This window comes from Haliaeetus albicilla, chromosome 7, assembly GCF_947461875.1.
Source record: "Haliaeetus albicilla chromosome 7, bHalAlb1.1, whole genome shotgun sequence".
Classification (NCBI taxonomy): Eukaryota; Metazoa; Chordata; class Aves; order Accipitriformes; family Accipitridae; genus Haliaeetus; species Haliaeetus albicilla.
In genome coordinates this window covers 19,038,050-19,058,730 of record NC_091489.1, presented here as the reverse complement: position 1 = coordinate 19,058,730, position 20,681 = coordinate 19,038,050, and the positions used below count along the sequence as shown (strand labels likewise).

Genomic DNA, 20,681 nt, shown 5'->3' with positions numbered 1-20,681 from the left:
ATCCCTGAAAACTTCTTACGTGAACAGGAGTGTTACACACATCACAGTGTAGGGCTGTGAGCAGTCAGGTTTCTGGATTTTGGCTTTTTGTCTATGCAAGATCTCAAGAACATGTAAATAACAGGTTTCCTCATTCATTTATAGCACTCAGCTAGAGCTTATTCTTTGTAACATAGATCTTCAAAAGAAACAGATCTGACTCATGGTGCATGCATTAGTGGAGTGTTTTGGTAGTGTGCTGCTTCTGTGGGCATTCTTGAGTTTGATGAACCTTTCTTGTCAACTGACATGATGTGGTGTAAAGAAAATTGTTTTGTCCTTCAGCAGTAGAGAATGTAAGTGGAGGAGACAGGTTTGCTATTTTTTATGTATTTATTTTGGTGGAGAATTGTAATTTTTTTTATAGCCGTTGTATAATTATCTAGCTTTTTTTAGTTACTCCTTTCTGCCTTGTTCTTTGCATGTATTTATGCTCTGCTCTCTTGTTGATTATCCACGTTCTTGAAATCTTTCTTGACTTGTGCTTTTTACAAGAGTGAGGATGAGGAAACAGACTGTAAACTAACACCATGGAGTACTGGCTTGTAAGTGTTACCGCAATGCAAGTAAACATCAACAAATAGAAATTGGCCAAATTAAATAGCTCTCTCAGACTAATGCAGAATCTCAGATTCTTTAAGAAGGGCACTAAAGGCAATGTGACTGGGTAGATTCACTCCAGACCTAGGCAGCAGAAACTTGTCATGTTATTTTCCTTGAGTATCTCAAAAGTTGTGTCTTGGATTCACCAGCTATTCAATGAGCAAAAACTTCAGCTGAGTTCACAGAGACATCAAAAGTGATGATTGCTGTAACACAGAAAATGTATCAATACGATGAAAACCAGCCCGGATTTCTTCTGAATTAATAAATAATTTTTTGCGACTGTTTCCTAGTCTGATAACTTTAACTGTGCTTGCTCAAAACAAACCAAAAACCAGTAATGCAACCACTTCTACAGGTTTGCATTGGTAGGTTATGCAGCAGGCTGGCACGTAGCTCACCAGTAGCTGCAAACAATTTCTTCTGTAGAAACAGCAATATTCTTCTGTATCTCTGGTATGTCATATTGTTATCCTTGCCATTTCCATTTCACCACTCTGTGAGTATATATGCATGCTGTATGTGTTTGCATGTACATATAACTCTTTTCATGTCTTAAAATGACTTCTGTTCAAAGCCAATTTTCTAAATTAATATTAAAGGTACTGTGGCTTTATGAGTTATATACATTGAACACTAACTGTTCACAAACCTCAGCATTCTGTTGTCTGAGATTTTAATAGGGATTTTGGGGTCATTAAGTTGAAGGACAATAATTCTATTGTTTGATAATCTGGTTATTTTGTGTGTCTGGCTTCATCAAAGAGATTCTTGTATTTCAGAGCCCCATGTTTTCTGTGCTTGTCTTCAACACTTGTTAAGTTTGACTTTACAATATCTCAGAAAAATAAATCAGCTTCAAATTCCTAATTTGATAGAACTACACATAAAGAACTGGACTTCTTTTGTAATCATACACTTGTGCTATGTAACACTGCACTGAAGGGAAACCTGACTGATTGCAGCAGTCTGTTGAAGTGCCATTTACCTGGGCCCATTGGCATCTAGCCCACAGGAGTGGTTTGATGAACTGCTACTTTTAAAACTGAAACATTAGTTGTTCCTTTACAATGGTTTATCTTGCTGCATTAAGTTTGGCTTGTCTAGATTACAGAACTCCACTTTGGGAAGAAATGGAAGCTGATACTGGGAAAAAATTTACATTTGCCCTCAGGTTTCACTGGCAGTTTCACAACAATGTCTGTGGAGCAGAAGGAAGACTATTTTCCCAAGTTTAAGAAAATTAATTTTTCTTGCCACTGAGTATGAACTCTGTACTTTCTTTCACTTACCTCTTTCACGTTTTCATCCTGATAAATCATACTGGTGGCTATTCCAATTATCTTTCTTTTTCCTGTATTTAATATGCACTAACCTGGAAGACATTTGTGTTCATCGTCGTTTCTTCATGACTATTCATTTGTGGTGGTTCTTCACATACTGTTTCTGGGAATAGACTTTTGAAATATTTTGGGGATTCTGTTAGAGATTTTCTCCCAGTATAAGTAGATAATATCTTAATGAACAAAAGCCAGTGATCATCACCAAATAGCAGGGGAAGGAGTTGGTCAAAAGAATACATGTGTTTCATTACTTGTTGCTTGCTTTTGCTTGTTGCTAACTTGTTGAATAAAATGAGACAGGAATGTAATGGAGCACCATTCATTTTGGATACATGGTTTAATGTCTGACCAAATTTATTAAGAGCCTTTCTTGCTTCCTCTTCTGCCCACCATGGAGGAAACATACTGGTTTAGCCATTACATGTCCTGTACACTTCAAGGCAAAGGAAACTTTAACTTCAAGCTATAACTGATAAAGATTTTTATGTAATTGCATTTGTTTTATTAAATAATAAAAATGTCCCTGACTTCACTGGAAGCACAGATGAGCCCCTAGGTTTTGGCAAGGAAAGTTTCAGGATTTTCATTAAAGTTGCCAGCAGAAAATGCTGTAGCTATCAAAATATTAGCACTGAAAAATATGGAAAGGCTGGTTAAGGGCTGAGGCAAATTCTCACCTACCTTCTTTATATAGTTAGTAACAAATATGTATTTATATATACATTTAAACAGCATAAATGTATTTGTAAATTATGTAAATAGGTAAAGTAAAACTTTGCAGTCTCCAAAAAAAACATACACCTTAACTCTTTCAGACTGTCACCATATGGGCTGCTTGTTTCTTTCACTGAAATACCACTCACACCTATCTGCTTAGAAGCCCAGCGCTGACAAGTCTTCCACTTTGTTGTCTGTTAAGAACAAGACAACATCATTTCTGACCATTTTTAGTAAGCATAGAGACTTCTGTCTCTGTTTAAGGAACACTAGGGCCATCCATAAATTTCAAGTGCTACTTTATTTACTGCTAGTTACTAGTTTGACTAAGAACAGTATTTTCTCATTTTCTTGGCTGCTTGTAAAGCTCCCTGAATTCCTGCTCCTTTTTTTTCCACAGGATGTCTCATGTAAGTGAAATGTGGTGCTATCACTGGAAATGGAAGCTGCAGCACTGCCTCTGCTTGTTTACCACATATATTATATACATGCAGCAAGCAGGTAAGTCAGCAAATTATCTTCTTGCTTAAATAAAAGGCCTAGGAGCCAAAGGTTTGGTGACTAAGGATTATGCTTACATATGACTGAATTATATACAGTATAACATTTTGGTGAAAGTGATGCGTTGTAATTATTAGTTCTGATTTGCTAGGTTGGGTCATATTTTCTGCTACTGCTGAATTTTCTTTTTGTTGTTTTTTTTATCCTTTTGCTGTTATTTTTTTCTTTGTTCTTTGAATTCTGTCATTTTTCCCTTCCTTTGCTTTTACCTTGTTAGTATTTACCTCTCTCTTGAATTTCTTCTGGTTGTTGGAATACTGCGACTAATCACGTAGTTCTCCCGTTTTCCACAACACTGTTTGTGCCTGTAGATTATGTATTCCCTTCACTCTAGTTCAAATCTGTAAAATAACTGTAGTGTGCTTATTATTTTTAAACACTTTTATGATTCAAATAATAGAAACATTCCTCAGCAAGCTATATGTACATAGGATAATCATACACTGTAAAGAACAATCAGTTTAAACTTAACATCATCTTGGTCTGTAGTGATACTTGACTATGGAGTAATGTAACACATTCTGTTTTCTTTAAACATATGAATGAGAGATTTCATTTACTAAATGTCTTTTCCTAACCACTAGAGTGCAAAATATTTTAGGAGCTCCAGATGCTTTACTGGAAAAAAAACTCTGGAGTTTATTCTGGAGCATATGAAAATTTTGGAGCAGCTTGTAGTGCTCAGCTAATTCCATATCAGATGGGTAGTTTTGCTGTTACAGACTTGCCATTGGAAAAAGGATGGTTTATATATAGAAAGAGTTTCTAGTTTCTTTGATTATTTTTTTTTCTCTAACTAAAAAGTGCAGGTTGTTTTTTTTAAACCTGTATTTTTTATTTAGAGAAAAAACAATGCAGTAGCTGTGCAGTAGCACCTTCCAGCTTCATGTCACTTTAATAGGTGTTTTCCATTTCCATTAAATTGTGTAGCCAGAAATGTCCTTAGGAACCAACTCTCACCCATGGCTCTATTGGCTGATGGCCTTTTTCTCCCTGTGTTCCTGGGCCATATGTGATCCTGGGCCATGCAGCTCTAATTTACAGCTGCTCTGGGCTGTTATCTGGTGACTAGAACATTAAGACCATTAGTCTTTGCTAATTCCTCTTGATAAAAGTTTAGTTATTGAAAGTACAGGTGACACAGCAAGAGTAAGTCCCATGAGCCAGAAGGTCCTAGCCAGTATGCCGTGAGGACAGAGAAAGCCAACTACAAGCTCACCTGCGCATTCAGCTAATCCCAGCATACCGTTGCTGCCTGTGCTGGCACTGAACAAGTAGATGGGTCAAAAGCCCTATGCCAAGCTTCTACAAAATCATATATGCCCCTGGTTAACTACTTCAGCAATCAAGTGGTTGGTGCCATTGGATTGGTAAAAGCAGTGAAAGTGTTCTAGATAATTCCGTATCCTCTATTATAGTTACTGTCTGTGCTCTTTTCTCAGGCACTGATTTGGCATATAGGATACTCAGAACCAGGTCTCTGATGGAAATCAGAGCAGAGACCTGAACCTGAGTCTTTTACGTTTCAAGTGTGTGCCTCTGGGGGCTTTTTCTTTCTTGCTTTGACTGGAAGAGATTTGAAATCTTCAAAACTTTCAATAAACAAAAGACATTTCCCTATCTGCCTGAACGACGAGTAGATAAATAAGATACACTGGAAACACCCAGGCTCAATAGACAAATGTTTGCTGTTCAACAGTGAAAGAGATCATAGATAGTCTGCTGTTAATATTCGACTGAAATGAAAATGAGACATTTAGCTTTACAGCCACCTGTCATTTGGCAGTAGTTGCCTGTAGACCCTCGGGATTCATCATTCTTTTTATGTTGATATAAAAGCATAGGTTATGCTGCAAAATGGAGTCTTTTCACCTGTTCTTTTTAATAGAGCAAGGCAGACAAGGTGGGAAACACTGCTGCTCCTGCATTTTTTATATTGTCTTCTTAAAAGGTATTGGTCACTTTGGCTGTGGATTCATATAGTATCCATAATCTCTCCAGCAGCTTAAGCTTTACTGAAGTTGCAGTAGAAATATCATAAAACCTGACATTCATCCAGCTTCACTAGTGAGCTGTAAGGTTAGAAAGCTATTGGGGCTTATTAAGCTTTGCCTAGAGGAGGTTACATACAAGCAAGGGATTAAGATCTTCAGGTACAGATTTTATGTATTATTTAAAGGGCTATTCATAAGGGTAAAAATATCAGTCATGCTGTGACATGGAAAAAAATGCAAAAGTAATAATTTTATAGTTTAACTTGAGAAAAAGTACAGGACTTGGCCTGTTTTCAGAAACAAAACTTGGGAGAAGGATTACACAGTAGAAAATTTAGAACAGGAGTGGTATGGTCTGTGAAAAGAATGTTTAGCCACAAATTGATCAGTAAGGTACTGACAAGCAGCAAGGTGCAGCAATGGTAGGTCTAATCCCAAAATATAGGTCTGATACCTCAGAGGAATCAATGGATAGACTCTGACACTTAAAAACAGAAAGACAGAAAGAAATTATAAAAATAGAAATTAATTATAAGAATATAACGTGTACTTTAGTTAAAATCTCAGCAGCTGTAACTGTTTTGGCATACTGGCTTCAGGTCATGTGTTGTAACATGGGGTGAAGTTACTGAGCAGCTCAGTAAACAGCTTGACAGATTTCCATTCCTGTCTGGGGTAGACATCCCTGATGGCCTTGAGTGAGTCATTTAGCTGTGCCTTAGTTTCCCTGCTTATAATGATGAGTGTATGTCTTGCCTCCCTTGTAAACAGCTTGCCTATCTTCCAGTGAAAGGACTTTATAGAAGCTGAGGTACTAAAATGGTGCTGTTTTAAACAGAATTAGTTAAATCTGCTTTTATCTGAGATTCAGACATCCCTAACTTTTTGTTTGTATGTACATTTTGTTGGTTTCAGAGAGCCCAAAAGAGAACAAAAAGTAAACAGAGTTCTGGAAAACATAACTAATGAGGGCAGACAGAAGGAATTAAGATTTTTTGGTCTAGAGTAGGCAGAAGGGGGATTGCATAAGAACTGAGACTATTTAAAGAGATAGCTGCAGTGGGAAGGGATAGACTGATCTTTCTGGGCAGTTGAAAGGGCAGAAAGAATTGGCTTAAATTACAGCAAGATAAATGAGGGGAGGACATCTCATCAAAAGGTATAGATAGCAGTGGAATAGATTGCCAAGGAAGACTAGAGAATCTCGATCCTTGGGAATATATAGTAATATCTGCCAGAAATGGCTTAAATATATAGTCCGCTTTCCTTGGCTCTGAGAAATATATTAGATGATTTCCAGAATTCCCTAATTTCTCTAGTGCTTCCTTAATATTCACCCTATAGAATCTATTTTGGCTCAGAATCTGGGAAATTAGGAGATCTACTGGACATTGCACTTCTCAGAATGACAGTGCTTTTGCTGTGTCTACAAAATTGCGTTGACGTTTATCCTGTTGCAATGGCCTCATTTTTATCTGACATAAGGAAGCAGCAGTTCAGCATGGAAAGTAAAAATCAGTTGCTTCAGGTGTGTGTAACCTCACAAGAAGTGTTCAGTTTAGTCTCCCCTTACTTTTTGGCCTTTCTGGTCTCATAGCAAAATGTCTAATGTTTCAATATAGTACTGTCTCTTGGTTTTGACTGTGCTATCTATGGTAACCCAAGAGCAGAACTGGAGATTTTTTGGTGACCTTAAAAGCAGATTCCAGTTTGCATGTTTACTTTTCAAACCAGTTTTCAAGTGTCTTGTCAGTACTGTACTACCAGGGTTTTGAACACTTGCACATTTTGAGGAGATTGCAACATCCTCGTAAGAGTTTTTACCTTTTTCTGTCATCAACAGATACATAATTACATAAGAGTCAATAGCTGTTTTAAATTTTGACTACCATGCAACCATATTTAATTTTATTCAGGATGTGGAAAATATTTATTTTAATAAAGCCATGAGCGCATCTACAATTCTTATTACACTATTGCTGCATTATGTGCCATACTGCTGTTGTTACAGAATTACTATGACTGTAGCTAATGCCAGAGTGAGCAATTGTCCTTTTGTTCATCCATCAGTAAAGTGCATTGGTGTTTGTAGTCAAGTTTCCATGTCCTCAAAGGGCTTTAATCAATCCCCACTGAGCTCACTGAAGAGTAAGTTTCAATTCTATTACAGTCCCTGAAATTTTAATTTCTTTTTTTTTTAATGGTGATTCAAAGCAAAAGTTTGTGCCGTTTTTAATTCATCAAGAGAGGTGAGAAACAAGAATAAATCTGAAAGCAGGTCCTTCACCCACATGGCTGATAGTGGTCTGCAATATAGGATCATCTCTGTCAGTCATGCTTCTTAATTGGGCCTGAGTAGATAAAGGAGGGATTAAAGTCCTCCCTTGTTTATGGGAGAGTTTCAGAGTGACCCTGTGGGCTCAGGAGCCTAATAAGAGATGGGAAGGGAGTATGGTGGGAAGTATTGCTAACGCCACCCACGCTAGCAGCAAGGGTTAGTCACATTGCTGTCTGTGGAAATGGATTGGGTTTTATCTTGAACGGCCCAGGTCAGGAAGTGTGTTTTTTCACCACAGATCTGAAATTGCCTACCCTAGACAAGGGCCAAAGATCCTATCGCCATGAAAATGATTAAATGGTTGTCAGCACATTCCCTTATCTTCCTCTCTCTTACCATGTGCACAGCACGAACCAAAGTGCCAAGACGTTAACCCATCAGTCAGCACAATCCTTGCGTATGGCGAGGAGACGGGGGATGATTTTATAACATTATTACTGGTGCTTTGTGAAACTTCTCCCATGGCATACCCAGGGTGGGAACAGGCGTGCATATAGTGCTGAGAAGGGTAAATGTGACTGAGAGTGCTGTCTCTGACTCAGACATGGAAATTCACATTTCTGAATGTTATGGAAAAACTCAGAAAACCTAAAAAGTTTGAAAAAAGTATTCAGTCTGGCAGTGTCTTTCCTTACATAGGCATACGTACATCACGTATAACTGAGAGATTAGTCAGAAGGAAGCTGGATATTTAATGAATAGCTCCAAAGTATTTTTATTCTTTCCCCTTTCTCTGTCAGTCATCTTTTATATTTTAATGTAGCTTAAGCAAAACAGATCAAAAGCAATCCTGTATGTTCTGTTTAATATCTAAATTTCTGCTGCCTTGAGGCACGTGTTTAGAATTTCTGTTCATATAAATCTTGCAGAGAAAAAGTTACCAGTTGGCTTTCTTGTCTTTCCCTTAGTTGACAGTTTGTTAATGTAAAAGTAAATCACTGTTGGAATGAATTTCACAGGAAGTTGCCTCTTATTACCTCTGTTTACTTTTAGCTATAGTTTTTTGATGGTGCAGATAATTCTTTTCCCTAAGGTGTTTGGACCTCATTGCATTAACCATAACAATATTGCCTTAAAAGCACAGCAATTTTTTTTTCCCCTTCCTCTGATATGCACCTGTAGCCAAACCCAAATGGAATATCATGAAACATCACAGGAATTCAGATCTCACTAGGACCTCATCTTACAGGGTCTCTGCACTCCTTTATTAGAAGATAGACTAAATAATGTACCTTTTTCTAAGAATATACCTTTAAAGAAAGAATATACCTTTCACTGAAGGTCCTTTCTTTATGAACTGTAGATTTTAGAATCCATTTATAATTAACTTTTGCCTCATTTTTTCTCTTTACTGTTAAAAATTAAAAACATAGCCAAATGACAATTTGTCACTTTGTCAATGTTGTCTATGAAAACAGACAATACAAGTATCTAGCACAGTGGTATATGCAACAATGGCTCCCAAATGACTTTGGCCAACTGGACTGTGCTTTACAAAAGGCTGCCTCTGGTAGAGGTTATTATGAAAAGAAATTCATTCTTTATGGTGTTTGTCAGTCGCTCTCAATAAAGTGAGTGAATATTTTAGAACAAAATGAGTTTCTGTCTCATTAAAAGACTTTTAAGTCTTTGTGAATGTCACTTTTCTTCTCTTGTGGACTATTAATATGAGAAATGTTGCATCATGAAGTGAAGGTCTTAACTAGGAAGAGAACAGTTTACCAGATAAAAGTTCCTTACATACAAGTCTAGCAATTATGTGACGTGTTTTAATATGTATTACAATTAATACTGAGTAATTAAAATGGTTGATTTCATATACCTGTGGACCTTTTAGAAGTGAGTGATTACCACTGTAAAGTCAGCACTTGTCAATTAATAAGAAGGGCTGATCTTGCAGATTTTGGATTCATATTGTTATGTCCATGATTGTTTTGCTAGAATATTGGATTTGCTTACTTAATGGATTGCTTAAGTGATTTGCATAAGGTGTAACATGTAATGTTCACTAGATCAAGGCCTCAGTTATCACTGTCTGATAATTAAAATGTTAAAATTTGCATTTTTATTAAAACTACAGAGATGTCTGAGACAGATATATGTACCTCATGTATTATGTATAGACAATTCTAAAATGAAGAAAAACATACATGACTTTCATTTTACAAGAATTTGAAAAAAAAGAAGTGAAGGAATTTAAGCTACAGTTTAGTAAGGTACTAAGAAATAAGACCACCCACCCGGAAAATTACATTCCTTGTTAAGATTGTGTATAGAAATACCTCTGATTAAATAATTCACCTGTACTGTTTCAGAATTTCTTCCTCTCATCATGGAAGAGAAAAATCTCTCTCCCATGAGAGAGGAAAAGAAAGTATTTCAAGTATAGACTGTAAACATTTTCTACAGAGTTAACTAAAATATTAGTGTAATAATGATAATTTACATCAGAGAAGTACATCCCTTACTGTGATACAGTGAACCAAAACTACTTTTCCTGCCCTAAATGTGATTATATAGGCACTCATATCAATGGAAGGCAGGGCTTCCAGAAATACCTCTTGTTTTGTCTGAATTCCATGCTCACTGGTCTGCTCAGTTCCTGTAAATGACAGACTAAGCTCTAACTCTTGCTGCACTACAGGAGAATTAAGTGCATAATTCATAGTTAGAGTTCTGCTTATGTAGTCTGGCCTCCAGGTATCATTCACACTAATTAATTTTATTTGCCTTCTCTTGAAGAATCAAGCCACTTTCTACTCTAGACCCAACTCCAGTCATAATTTTTTGGTACCACTATGAACTTGTGCTCCTTTTTTCTCATCTTTCATGTTGTCATTTTTACCCTGTTGTGTGGGATAGCAGCAGCTTGAGCAGTATTTTGACTGTTTTCAGTTTCTTAGTTGGAAACAATTTTGCTAATTGTCCTCAAGATTTCAGCACCCAAACATGCTCACCAGTTCCCATTCTGTGAATTTTCCCTTCAGTAATTTCTGAACATCTTTTCTGTTATTTACTGGTTTGTCTAATTTCCACTGTAGCAAATAATCACTTTTGACAAGAGAGGCCACCACAGTTGTAGCTCAGACTGTTTAATACTCCAAAACTACAGCTATATCAATTAAGATGTAAGATTCTTAATATACTATAGAAGTGTCAGCATGGCTTATTTTCAAAGAACATATTTTTTTAAAAGTTCTTGTAGAATGAAAAAGTGTGTGTTGGAAAATATTTTGCTCTTTTAAAGAGTGACAGAAAGTTTGTTCCCATTCTTGAAACCACTTTTTTTCTGGATATCCCCAAAGTAGTTCAACTGTCTTCCAGTACGTTGTAAAACAGCTGCTTTTATCAGGGATAAATATCTGCAGGAGTTAGCTCTTGCAGAACACAGGGTAGATCCATGAAAAGATCGTCACACAGCTAACCTAATTTTTGAAAGAATACAATGCGATCAGAGTTTTTCCAGTTGCAGCTTTTTCCCTTATGAATATGCTTCTTAATGAGTGTCAGACAGAAAACTGCAACTCCCTACTCTCGAACAGAGTTTGGTTTGTTCAGATGCATGCTTGGGCTTCTCATAGCTCTTCTCTTTAAGAGCTGTGCAGTGACAAATCCATACTATGAAGCTGAAGTAAATTTTTTTTTTTTTCCAGAATTGCTTTTTAGGTGGAGAAAAAGACCTCATGGTTGAAGTTATCACAGAGGCATTTGTACAAGTCCCAGTCCTCAGTGACTTTTGTTTTGTGGCATGGGGAGTAAGGGGAAGTGTGGTTTTGTGTTAGGTGTTTTTTTCCTTATTGTCTTGAATTTACAGGAAAGGCCTGTAAGTGGGTTTAAATTTTAAATCTTTTACTGGTTTTTTTTCTTCTAATTCTGTGTCTAAATATTTTCCAATTCCAAATTATGTATTCATGTATCATACTGAACTTTACAGATACTGGAACTATACAGGGGATGCTGAAAGCACCTTGCCTGCTGAGTCATTAAACATACACAAAGGAACACCAATATTGTGTCTTTTGTACTGAAATCTAAAATAACTAGGAGATTTCATACTGGGTATGGGTGTCCATCTATGCAATATTTTGAATAACAAATTGCCCAAATTGTGTTCAACTTGTCTTGGATTTTAACTTTGCTTTAGAGAATTGTTATATTTCAAGAAATCATATCTGTAATATACATACAAAAATAAAAGGGTGAAATGCTGGTATTGAACAAAGGCATTATTCATACAATGAGTTAGAAGTTGTGGGGTGTTTAAAAAACAAAATATTGTTTGATAGAAATATTTAAAGGAAGTGTAACTATAAAAACAATGAGCCCCCTCCCTTCCATGTGGAAGCCTGGTACATCACATGTGCTGTGTGCATCAGCTGCTCTGGTTACACTTTATGTGTAACCAGTTTATAAAATGTAGGATTTTTGCTTTGACCTGTTAGATTTTGGCAATATATTGCTTCTGTGATGTCTGGTATTTTGATCTTATTTTGATAGGGTATGCTTCTGCTAAAATCTTGCCACTGGAACTGGCAAAGACATTGTATAGCAACAATACTACCAGTCGGGCCTTCCCTCTGTCTCTGCATATGGGGAATTACTCTTCTGTCAAGCGATTGTTTCACTGCATTACAAATGAATTGCATTTAAGCCTTCCATGTTCCCAGAAGGGTCTCAGTGGAAGTCAAAATCGTAGAAGTAGCATTGGTATAATAATAAATTTCTCTCTCTGGTGGCACATGGCAATTGGAAGATAGTACTGACAATTAAAGAGGCAAACATGTCTCTATATACACTCCCTCCCTCTAATAAAATCTGTGCATATTTTGCACATGTGGGTAATACTAAATGAGTGGTTTCTAAATCCCTTGCCAAACACTAGTAACTTAGAAGTTACCTGCAAATAATACATGTCTGGCTTAGTCAGTTGTCTTTAATTTTGAGTGGTTTTCTTCCCCCTGTTGTCAGCAGTGTTGATGTACGCGATACAAGTACTCTCTTTCAGGCAACTCCTGTAGTTTCTGACTCCTTTGACCACTACACTCAAGAAAAAATACCTGAAGTTGTTCTATATTGTTTATAGCATATCCGAATTGAGCGACTGGCAATTTAATTATATAATCAATAGCTGAACTCAAGATCTTAGGGAAAAAAATGCCTATTTTCTTGTGCTTGGCTGCATAAATCTTTTCTGAATAGCACATCATCACAATGGAATGTATCAGATACCAGAAATGTAGCTGAGAAGATTCCAGTTTTTAAAGGTATTGTTTTCAAAACATTTATCTTGCTTTATCATCTTAATCAGTTTTCTGATGTAATAAATATTCTGAATTTGAAGGAGAAAGTTACAATGTTAATTTTTAAATTTCACCGTATTTTCTTATTTCTAAGAAGAATTTATCTTCTTAAATAAACCCTTTGTTTTCAAGAAAGTTATAAAAAATAACTTACTAATAAACTGATTGAAAAAATAATAAAATAAATTCATAGCAAGCATGCCATTTGCTTTTTTTATCCTTAGGAATGGTGAAATTGAGACAGGTCTGCTTTAACCTTGAAAGAGTTTTGCTCAGCTTTTGGAATAAGATATAAGGACACTCTTCAATAAATGTTCAGCTATATACAGTCCAGTGGTTCCTCCATTTTAACTGGATTGCATAACATTGATTTCATTTGGTCCCACCAAAGTCAGGGCAAGTTTTACTGCCCCCTTGGATAAGAGCCGAGATACCTCATTGCTGAGCACTTTGGAAAATCCCTCCCCAAATGTCAAATTAGAAACTATTTGAAAGTTGGTGTCTTGGCCAAACAATGCTGTTATGTCAGAGGAAGCCAAAGTTCTGCCCCATGCCTTTAAAAGATTTAACTTACATGGTGCTGCAGCACTGCTGTTCAGTACTCAGAAAGGAAAAAGGCTTAAAGAATGAAAGAAGAGTTGCTGTGTACACTTGGCAGCAATTATATGTTGTAACTTGTGGGTTTTGTCTGCAGACTACTGTGATCTCACGCATTACTGCTTGAAATGGAAGAGGGTTTTGTACTCTGCTTTTTGACTGTGTGATCCCCATGTCATGTGAATCCTGACTTGGTACTTAAGAATTGACTTGAGCTCCAGCAAAAAACGCAAATGCAAAACTCTCCTGGAAGGACTGATACTGAAAGACATTTTCTTCCAGCACTGTTCATGCTTTATGCAGGGGACAGTACCATTTGCAGGAGTTCAGAGCACCTCAGATTCCCAGAGATTCAGTGGGAAACGAGCATTCTCAGGACTCCCAAAAACTGAGCTGAGAAGACAGCATTTTTGCTGTCTCACCCTCTTTTCAGCTAGGTTTTCTGCATCCACCTGGGGATTGTTCAGTAACTGGCACAGCCAGTTAAAATATCGTTAAGAATCCAGACATCCACTCTTGTTTCTACCTACCCATCCATCCATAATCTGCCTGGTTTTTAATCTTAACACACAGAGGAAAGCTTTCTTTTTCTTCTTTAAATGGATTGCTTTTGATTATAGTGGCATGAAAGATTTCTTGAGCTTTCCTCATGTTGTACTGTAGAGTGTGTTTCCAGTGAGAAGACGGCTGCAATGGTTCTTATCTTAATCAGCTACTGTGTTTATTCACTTGAAATATGTGAAAATCTAAAGAAACATCTTCTATTAGCAGGGATCAAGCCAAACTACAAAAAAAAAAAAAAAAAGAATCTGGTCTTTTAGCAGTTCATGGGATTTCCACATTAGATTTCTATTAGCTCTCCTTCGCAGAGTTCATTGTAAGAAATAATAAAATGGCAGCAAAATGGCAAATAATCTTGCATATTTTAAAAACAAAAAAAGGTCTTAAACTAGAATCTAGTCATCAAAACATGAACATTGTGACTCGCAAACATAAATTACTTAATAGCAGTTGGTGAAAATTAAAGGAAACTTTTTTTTTTTTTCTTTCCAAGAAGCTATTCTGTGGTACTTGCAATTTGTTCTTTATAGTTTGTTGTAATTTAATTGTCTTCATGTTTGTAGTTCACTTTTTTTATATTGGCCCTCACAATAGTTCTCATAAACAGTTCCCATTAGTCCTTTTACATCATTCCTCATAAAACTTACGGTCTTGCAGTGTAAACTTAGAAGTATGTATACAAATACTGTTGGTAACAAATATCATGATAATCAAATGCTATGCAAGTCAACTTTGTATGGCCAAGGTAGTCTATAAATTCAAGAACGAGTTACCTGAAATGCAAGGAGATAATCTGCACCATTAGATACCACTGTTGGGCTATTCTTACCGATTTGTCAACAATTATGAAAAACACTGAAGGTCAATATGCCCAGTCTAAACACTGATCTAGTGAGTATGTTCCCATACGGACCTTGCTTGGGGTTATGGTGTACATTACACATACAGAGTTTTCAGTAAGATTAACAATTCATCTGCTATGTTTTTAAAGTAAAATGCAAATCCATGAGGGTTGCCCCCTTAAAGTTATAATATAAATGTCAAATAGTAATAATGGTGGTATTTTATTATTTTTCTCCATGTAGCGTGATCTTTCATAAGTAAACTAATACTAGTTATCATCATATCTCACTGGGGATATATTGTCTGGATGTAGGATCGGACATTAGCCTGTGCTTGTGTATTGCCATAAATAAAGTTACTTGACTTGTTCTTTGGCACTACTTTAAAAATGCAATTAATATAAATTATATGTGATAAAAATGATTGACAAAAATGTCTATAAAACATCATATGCTTATGTTGCAACTTAAACTTTAATACAGGAAAATGTTGAGCTAAACTTTTAGAACAGTTTAAGGGCAAATATGCATACGGAAACCTGTTAATGTGTATATTTGGATTGTGCAGGTGGATCTCTAGTACTGTCTGTGAGCACTGAGAGATTTATAAGTCCGGCCCAATAGCACGGAGCCTTTGTCCACACTTTAAGTAAATTATGTTCTTGAGTATGGGCTGCTTTGGTCATGGAAAAATACATATGTATGAGACTTGAATAAATAATGTTTTTCATTGTGAGCACCTTTTTATCAGCAGCAATATGAGAGGTTGGAGTGAATATCCAGGCTCCCAATTACATACGGATGTTGCCACTTCCCTGTAAAAAACCACAGTACGTTTATTTCTGAAATGTCACATTCTATTAAATGTCTCTTACTTGTCTGTTACTGCTTTAAAGTAACACAACCCTTCATTCATACTGATTCTGACAGAGTAAAACATTTGCATTTTTTTACTTTCTAGTAATTGCCTGTCTCATGTGGAGGTGAGGAAAAGATTTGGATTCAGCTAGTGAACTGGAATAGAGAATGATAATCTAGAATCAGCCCTTGCTACTTTGGTTGAAATGTCAGAGACCTGTGTGGTGGAAATAAAGGCATAAACCAGTGGGGTAGGTTTCCTTTGATTGTCACACAATGGTGGTTTTCAAAGTTTGACTTATTTTAAATAACAGAATAAAGCTTTAGGAAGAAAATCTTACAAAGAAAATACTAAGGTTGGAAAGCTGGCAATTCAATAATTTAGAAATAACAGAATTGAAGAATTCAGGTTGGCTATGGAATTTTCCATTTTCACATCCACCATGATGATGCAGGTTTTAATTACAGTCACCTCCTTTTTGTCACTGGCATCCAGATTTGTACAGAGCAGATGTGCTATGAGGCTGAAAGCAAACATGGTTTTTAAGGCCTTTGCTGAGTATGTGGCCAAAGGTAGAGTATGTACACTAAACAAGGCATTGGTTTGCAAGAAGATCTCATGGCTAGGGTGGTTGAAGGCTGTGCTAGAAAACTGAATGCTGTCTCTGACTCTTCTCTGTTAGGGGTGGCTGAGCAAATGAATTTCATGGCTGTCTTTAATGTGTCTCATTTTCTGTGCCTAATTTAAAGCTATAGAGTGATTTGCATCTATAATTGCAGTTGAAGTTAATAGGAACCGTGTTTGACTATATTAACCTCTATATAAAGCTGCAAATCATGAATAAGTTAGGTCTTGTGTGTCTGAAATTTAGACACCTAACATCAGAGGATTCTTTCCATCTTGATATTCACCAACTACTCTTCTATAAAATGAATTTAAGAACACTTGTTCCCTCACAGTCATATAGTAAGTTTTTAATTAATAACTGTTGGAGAAACATTCAGATGTTATACTAAAGAACACCATAGAAGAGCTCACGAGGAAATTAGTGATTCTGTCTCAGGAGAGGACTGGAATTGCTGCAAGGCTGAGGGTCACACATCGAAGAACAGAGGTAAAGCAGGATACTGAAAAGTTGCTTATTTCATGGGATTTGTCCTTCCTGTGCACTGAGTGAGGTCCTGCAAAAACGGTAGTGTGTGATTATGTAATTGAACATTTTTTTTCAATTATTTATGCACAAAGGCCAAAGAAAGGTTAACTCTGGCATTTCCTAACTTGAATAGTCCTTGATTGTGCAATTCTAATGGTGTCTGCATGTTTCTGGGAGGGGTTTATAATGTTGGTATGTGTGTGTATATGCAGATAAAAATATAATTACTGTTAGAGATGCTTACTCAGAATTTTTATTTAACCCATATGCAGAGCAGAAAGTCTTGTTAACAAAATGTTATTTGCTAATTTTTCTTGTTTCATTCTTTCTCACTTAATCAGGATGTTCTCCACCATATTTCTGAGACAGTTTAAGGAGGCTGAGATTGACAGTGATTGGAGTAATCAAGCCACTTCACTATGAAGCAATTTGCTTAGGAGTAGAAGAACTTCCCTTTTAATTTAATTATTTATTGCGGCCTTTGAATGACCCAGCAGTTAGAACAATAGCAACCTGGTTCTGTACGACCTATGTAACACCAAAACATAGTATGTCATAATGAGAAAGAAAAAAGGAAAAGAGAGGTATTCTGTTGTAGTACTTCCTACATGCTGCTACCACTTGTAGATTCTCCCTGCACACACACCCCCCTTTCAATTTTTTTATTCCATCTGTAACTTCAAGGGGATTTCTGGTTACACATTTGAAATATATTCTTTTTCCGTCTTCTCTAATGTTCTTTCCAGGGCAATACTGTGCATGGGGGTTTTGTTTTGGTGGGGGGAGTGGGTGGGGTTTTTTTTAAGGCACTGTAATTCTTACTTTATTGGTGATTGATTTGTGTCATCCTGTTGGAAAAAAAAAAAAAAAAACACTTTGCATTTGGAACAGAGGATTCAATGTTACACTTGGCAAAAGAGAGACAAGAAAATACCTATCTAGAGATGTTAAGGCTTCTACTTCTGCAGTGTTATTTTTTGGAGGAGCAGTGGGGGAATGTTGGAGTCTGGATGAGTAGATCCTGTATGGACTGAGGTTTGAATGAAGGCGGCATTTTGCTAGGAAGTGGGGTTCTCTGAAACACATAAAATCTTTCTGTGTAACTGAAGGAATGGCAGGGTGCCAAGAGCTTTGTGGAAAGATGCCAACTTCATCAGCAATAAATAAAATAAGTAAATCAATAAATACATTTAGTCAAGGGTAGGATACCTTTGATGTGAAGATCTTCTGCTAGATGAAAGACTGCAACTGGCATGCAGTGCCAAGCGTCCCCCTTCCTTAACGCCTTTGGTGCCAACATCCTCAAAAAGAACAAGGACTGTAATCCTTAAAACATCAGATTGGAAAAAGGATTTCCTTTAGAGCTATGGTTGTTTTTCTTACCCTCCAGCCATGTAGCTAGTGGTAGGACAAATGAGTCTTCCAGAAATTAAGAAACGTTTAATAACTATGGCAGTTTTCAGATCACAAGTCATCAAATAATTTAATTTTCCTGTAACCATGGACAAGATCCTGATGCCTATCTGCCCTTGGAACAGAAGTAGGTCTGTTACTGGTTTAAGCCAGGGGTCCAAGCAGCCCAGTGTTCACAGGCAGGTACCTGGAATAGAAGAGTTAAAACAAGGCTTAAGTACATCATGCTTCCCCTCAAAACTCTCCCAGTCTTCAACTGTTTCCATTTTGGGAATGAAAATCTCACCGGGGCTGGTGTGGCTTGCCTGTTTATTAGTCTGCAATACATTTCTGCCAATTAGTTGCCCAGTCTCCCTTTGAGCTCGCACATCCACACTTCTCCTCAGGCAGGGAATGCCACATGTCCACTTCTTGCTGCATGAAGAACCACCTTGTTCTCCTTTCTTTGAACCTGGCTTCTATAACAAGGGCCCACCAAGTGAAGACAGTGAGCAGATACCCCCTTTCTCCCTTTTCCCTGTCACCCACAGACCTTTTGTCAGATCTCCATTACACCATCTCTTTCCCAGCTTGAAGAGTACTTGACTACTCCCTTGCTTGCCCTGACCATCCCCACCCAGGATCCCCACCCAGGCCTCCTCTGTCTGTGGCTCAAGGGCTTCGTTTAAGCCCAGGCTAGGACACCCACACATGCCCTGGGCTTTCAGCAGCAGGAGCTGGGTGGCCCATGATGGAGGAGGATCTGGGAGCCCGGGCGATCCCAGAGCAGACAGGGCCCTCACTGACTGGGCACAGTCCCACCATGTCTGAGCTGGGTTAGCAGATTGGGTGAAGCAATGAACCAGGTCCAGGGTCTATCCAGGGAGTCGGGTCAGGAGCAGCCAGAGACAGATGCACCTACAGTGTATGTCCATCAAGAACGGAAAGCCAGTTAAGGGCTTTTAGTGCACTCAGGGCACTGTCACACTTACCTACGTTGAATTTTACTTGTCATTTTATTACCAGTCACTCTGAGAGACTCATTTTTCAGTTCTTTACAGTTTGCCTTCAAAGTGTCTACTATCTGGAGTAGATTTCTATTGTCAGCAAACTTTGTCTGTACTCTTCTACTGTTTTTCCAGATACTTTCTGGATATGTTAAGTAATGTGTATCCCAGCAAAGAACCCTGTGGAACTCTGCTGGTGACTTTCTTGCCTTTTTACAGCTTCAGAATTGCTCCTATGCCCTACCTCTTAACCAGTTGTTTATCCATGCCAGAACCTTCCTTATTATGTAATGGCTGCTTAGTTTCCTTTAAAGCCTTTGGTGAAAGTCTTCGCCAGAAACTTTTTGGATATCCAAGTGAACTATGTCAACTGGGTCACATTTAGCCACATAGCACAACTGAACCCTGGAGAGAACTTCAAGAGGTTTGTAAGACAAAACATCACTTTACAGAAGTCATGTTGACTCTCCCAAATAGATTTTATTTATCCAGGTGTCCACTAATTCTAGCATTTCTTATACCACAGATCCCTTGTGGTAGCCAAGGCACTGGTCTGCTCAGTGAGAAAAATAAAATTGGAGTAAACCAGTTTTACCTGACTGCCAGTTACAGGCAACCTTTACAGGTGTTAACATTCTTAGCAAATCTTCAGGGTGTATGACTTGTAATTACACTGCTGTTCCAGTGCTCTAGACTAAGACTGCATTTTGCAGAAATGGGCTCAGAAATAATAGGATGTGTTTGATCATGTTGACAAGCAATGGAAAGGACTGAGTGGTACTTCTAGTACTTTATTAAAATGTAATGAAAGGTTTGAGCAGCTTACTCGAGTGCTAGTTCCTCATTATAATTTTGTCCTAGAGCCACTCTTGCAGCTCACAGCGGTGACCATTAGCAGAAAACATTTTCAGTTGTAGCAAATATCTAGACCACAGTTTGACCATCTTGAGGACGGAATCAAATGTCTGTTTTTCTATGACATTGAGGGTGTATCCTGCTCCCCTCAGACTGTGAAGGGGAGAAAAGAACCATCACTGGAAAATGAAAGCATGAATTTCTGCTTTCTTCTGAAATGTAGAAGAGACAGGAATAAACTAAAATGCTGAAGCAACTGAGACAGTCTGCAATTCATCATGTATGCTATACATTCTATCTCACAAAGTTAGAGACAAACCTGTTAACTCTGCACAGTGCAGATCTGGTAGTCATGGGACTAACAGTCCTACTTCTCCCTAGAAGGATGGAGCACATCTGCATATCTTCATATCGACTCAGATATGGTCACATAAACAGAATAGATTATTTCTTATTGATGGGCAGTTCAGAAAGCAGCTAGTGCAGAGATCAGAGGTTTTTATACCTTTCTGTTTGAAAG

General features: G+C 37.4%; 1 protein-coding gene across 3 annotated transcripts in view; it reads left to right on the top strand.

The window, feature by feature from the left end:
- Positions 1-20,681, top strand: part of ADGRG6 (adhesion G protein-coupled receptor G6) — a 116,608-nt gene that overhangs the window by 3,351 nt on the left and 92,576 nt on the right. For all 3 annotated transcript variants that reach the window (XM_069787165.1, XM_069787163.1, XM_069787162.1), the window contains exon 2: positions 3,103-3,203. In XM_069787165.1, coding sequence (XP_069643266.1) covers positions 3,103-3,203 — 101 coding nt within the window. The remainder of the gene's footprint in view (positions 1-3,102; positions 3,204-20,681) is intronic.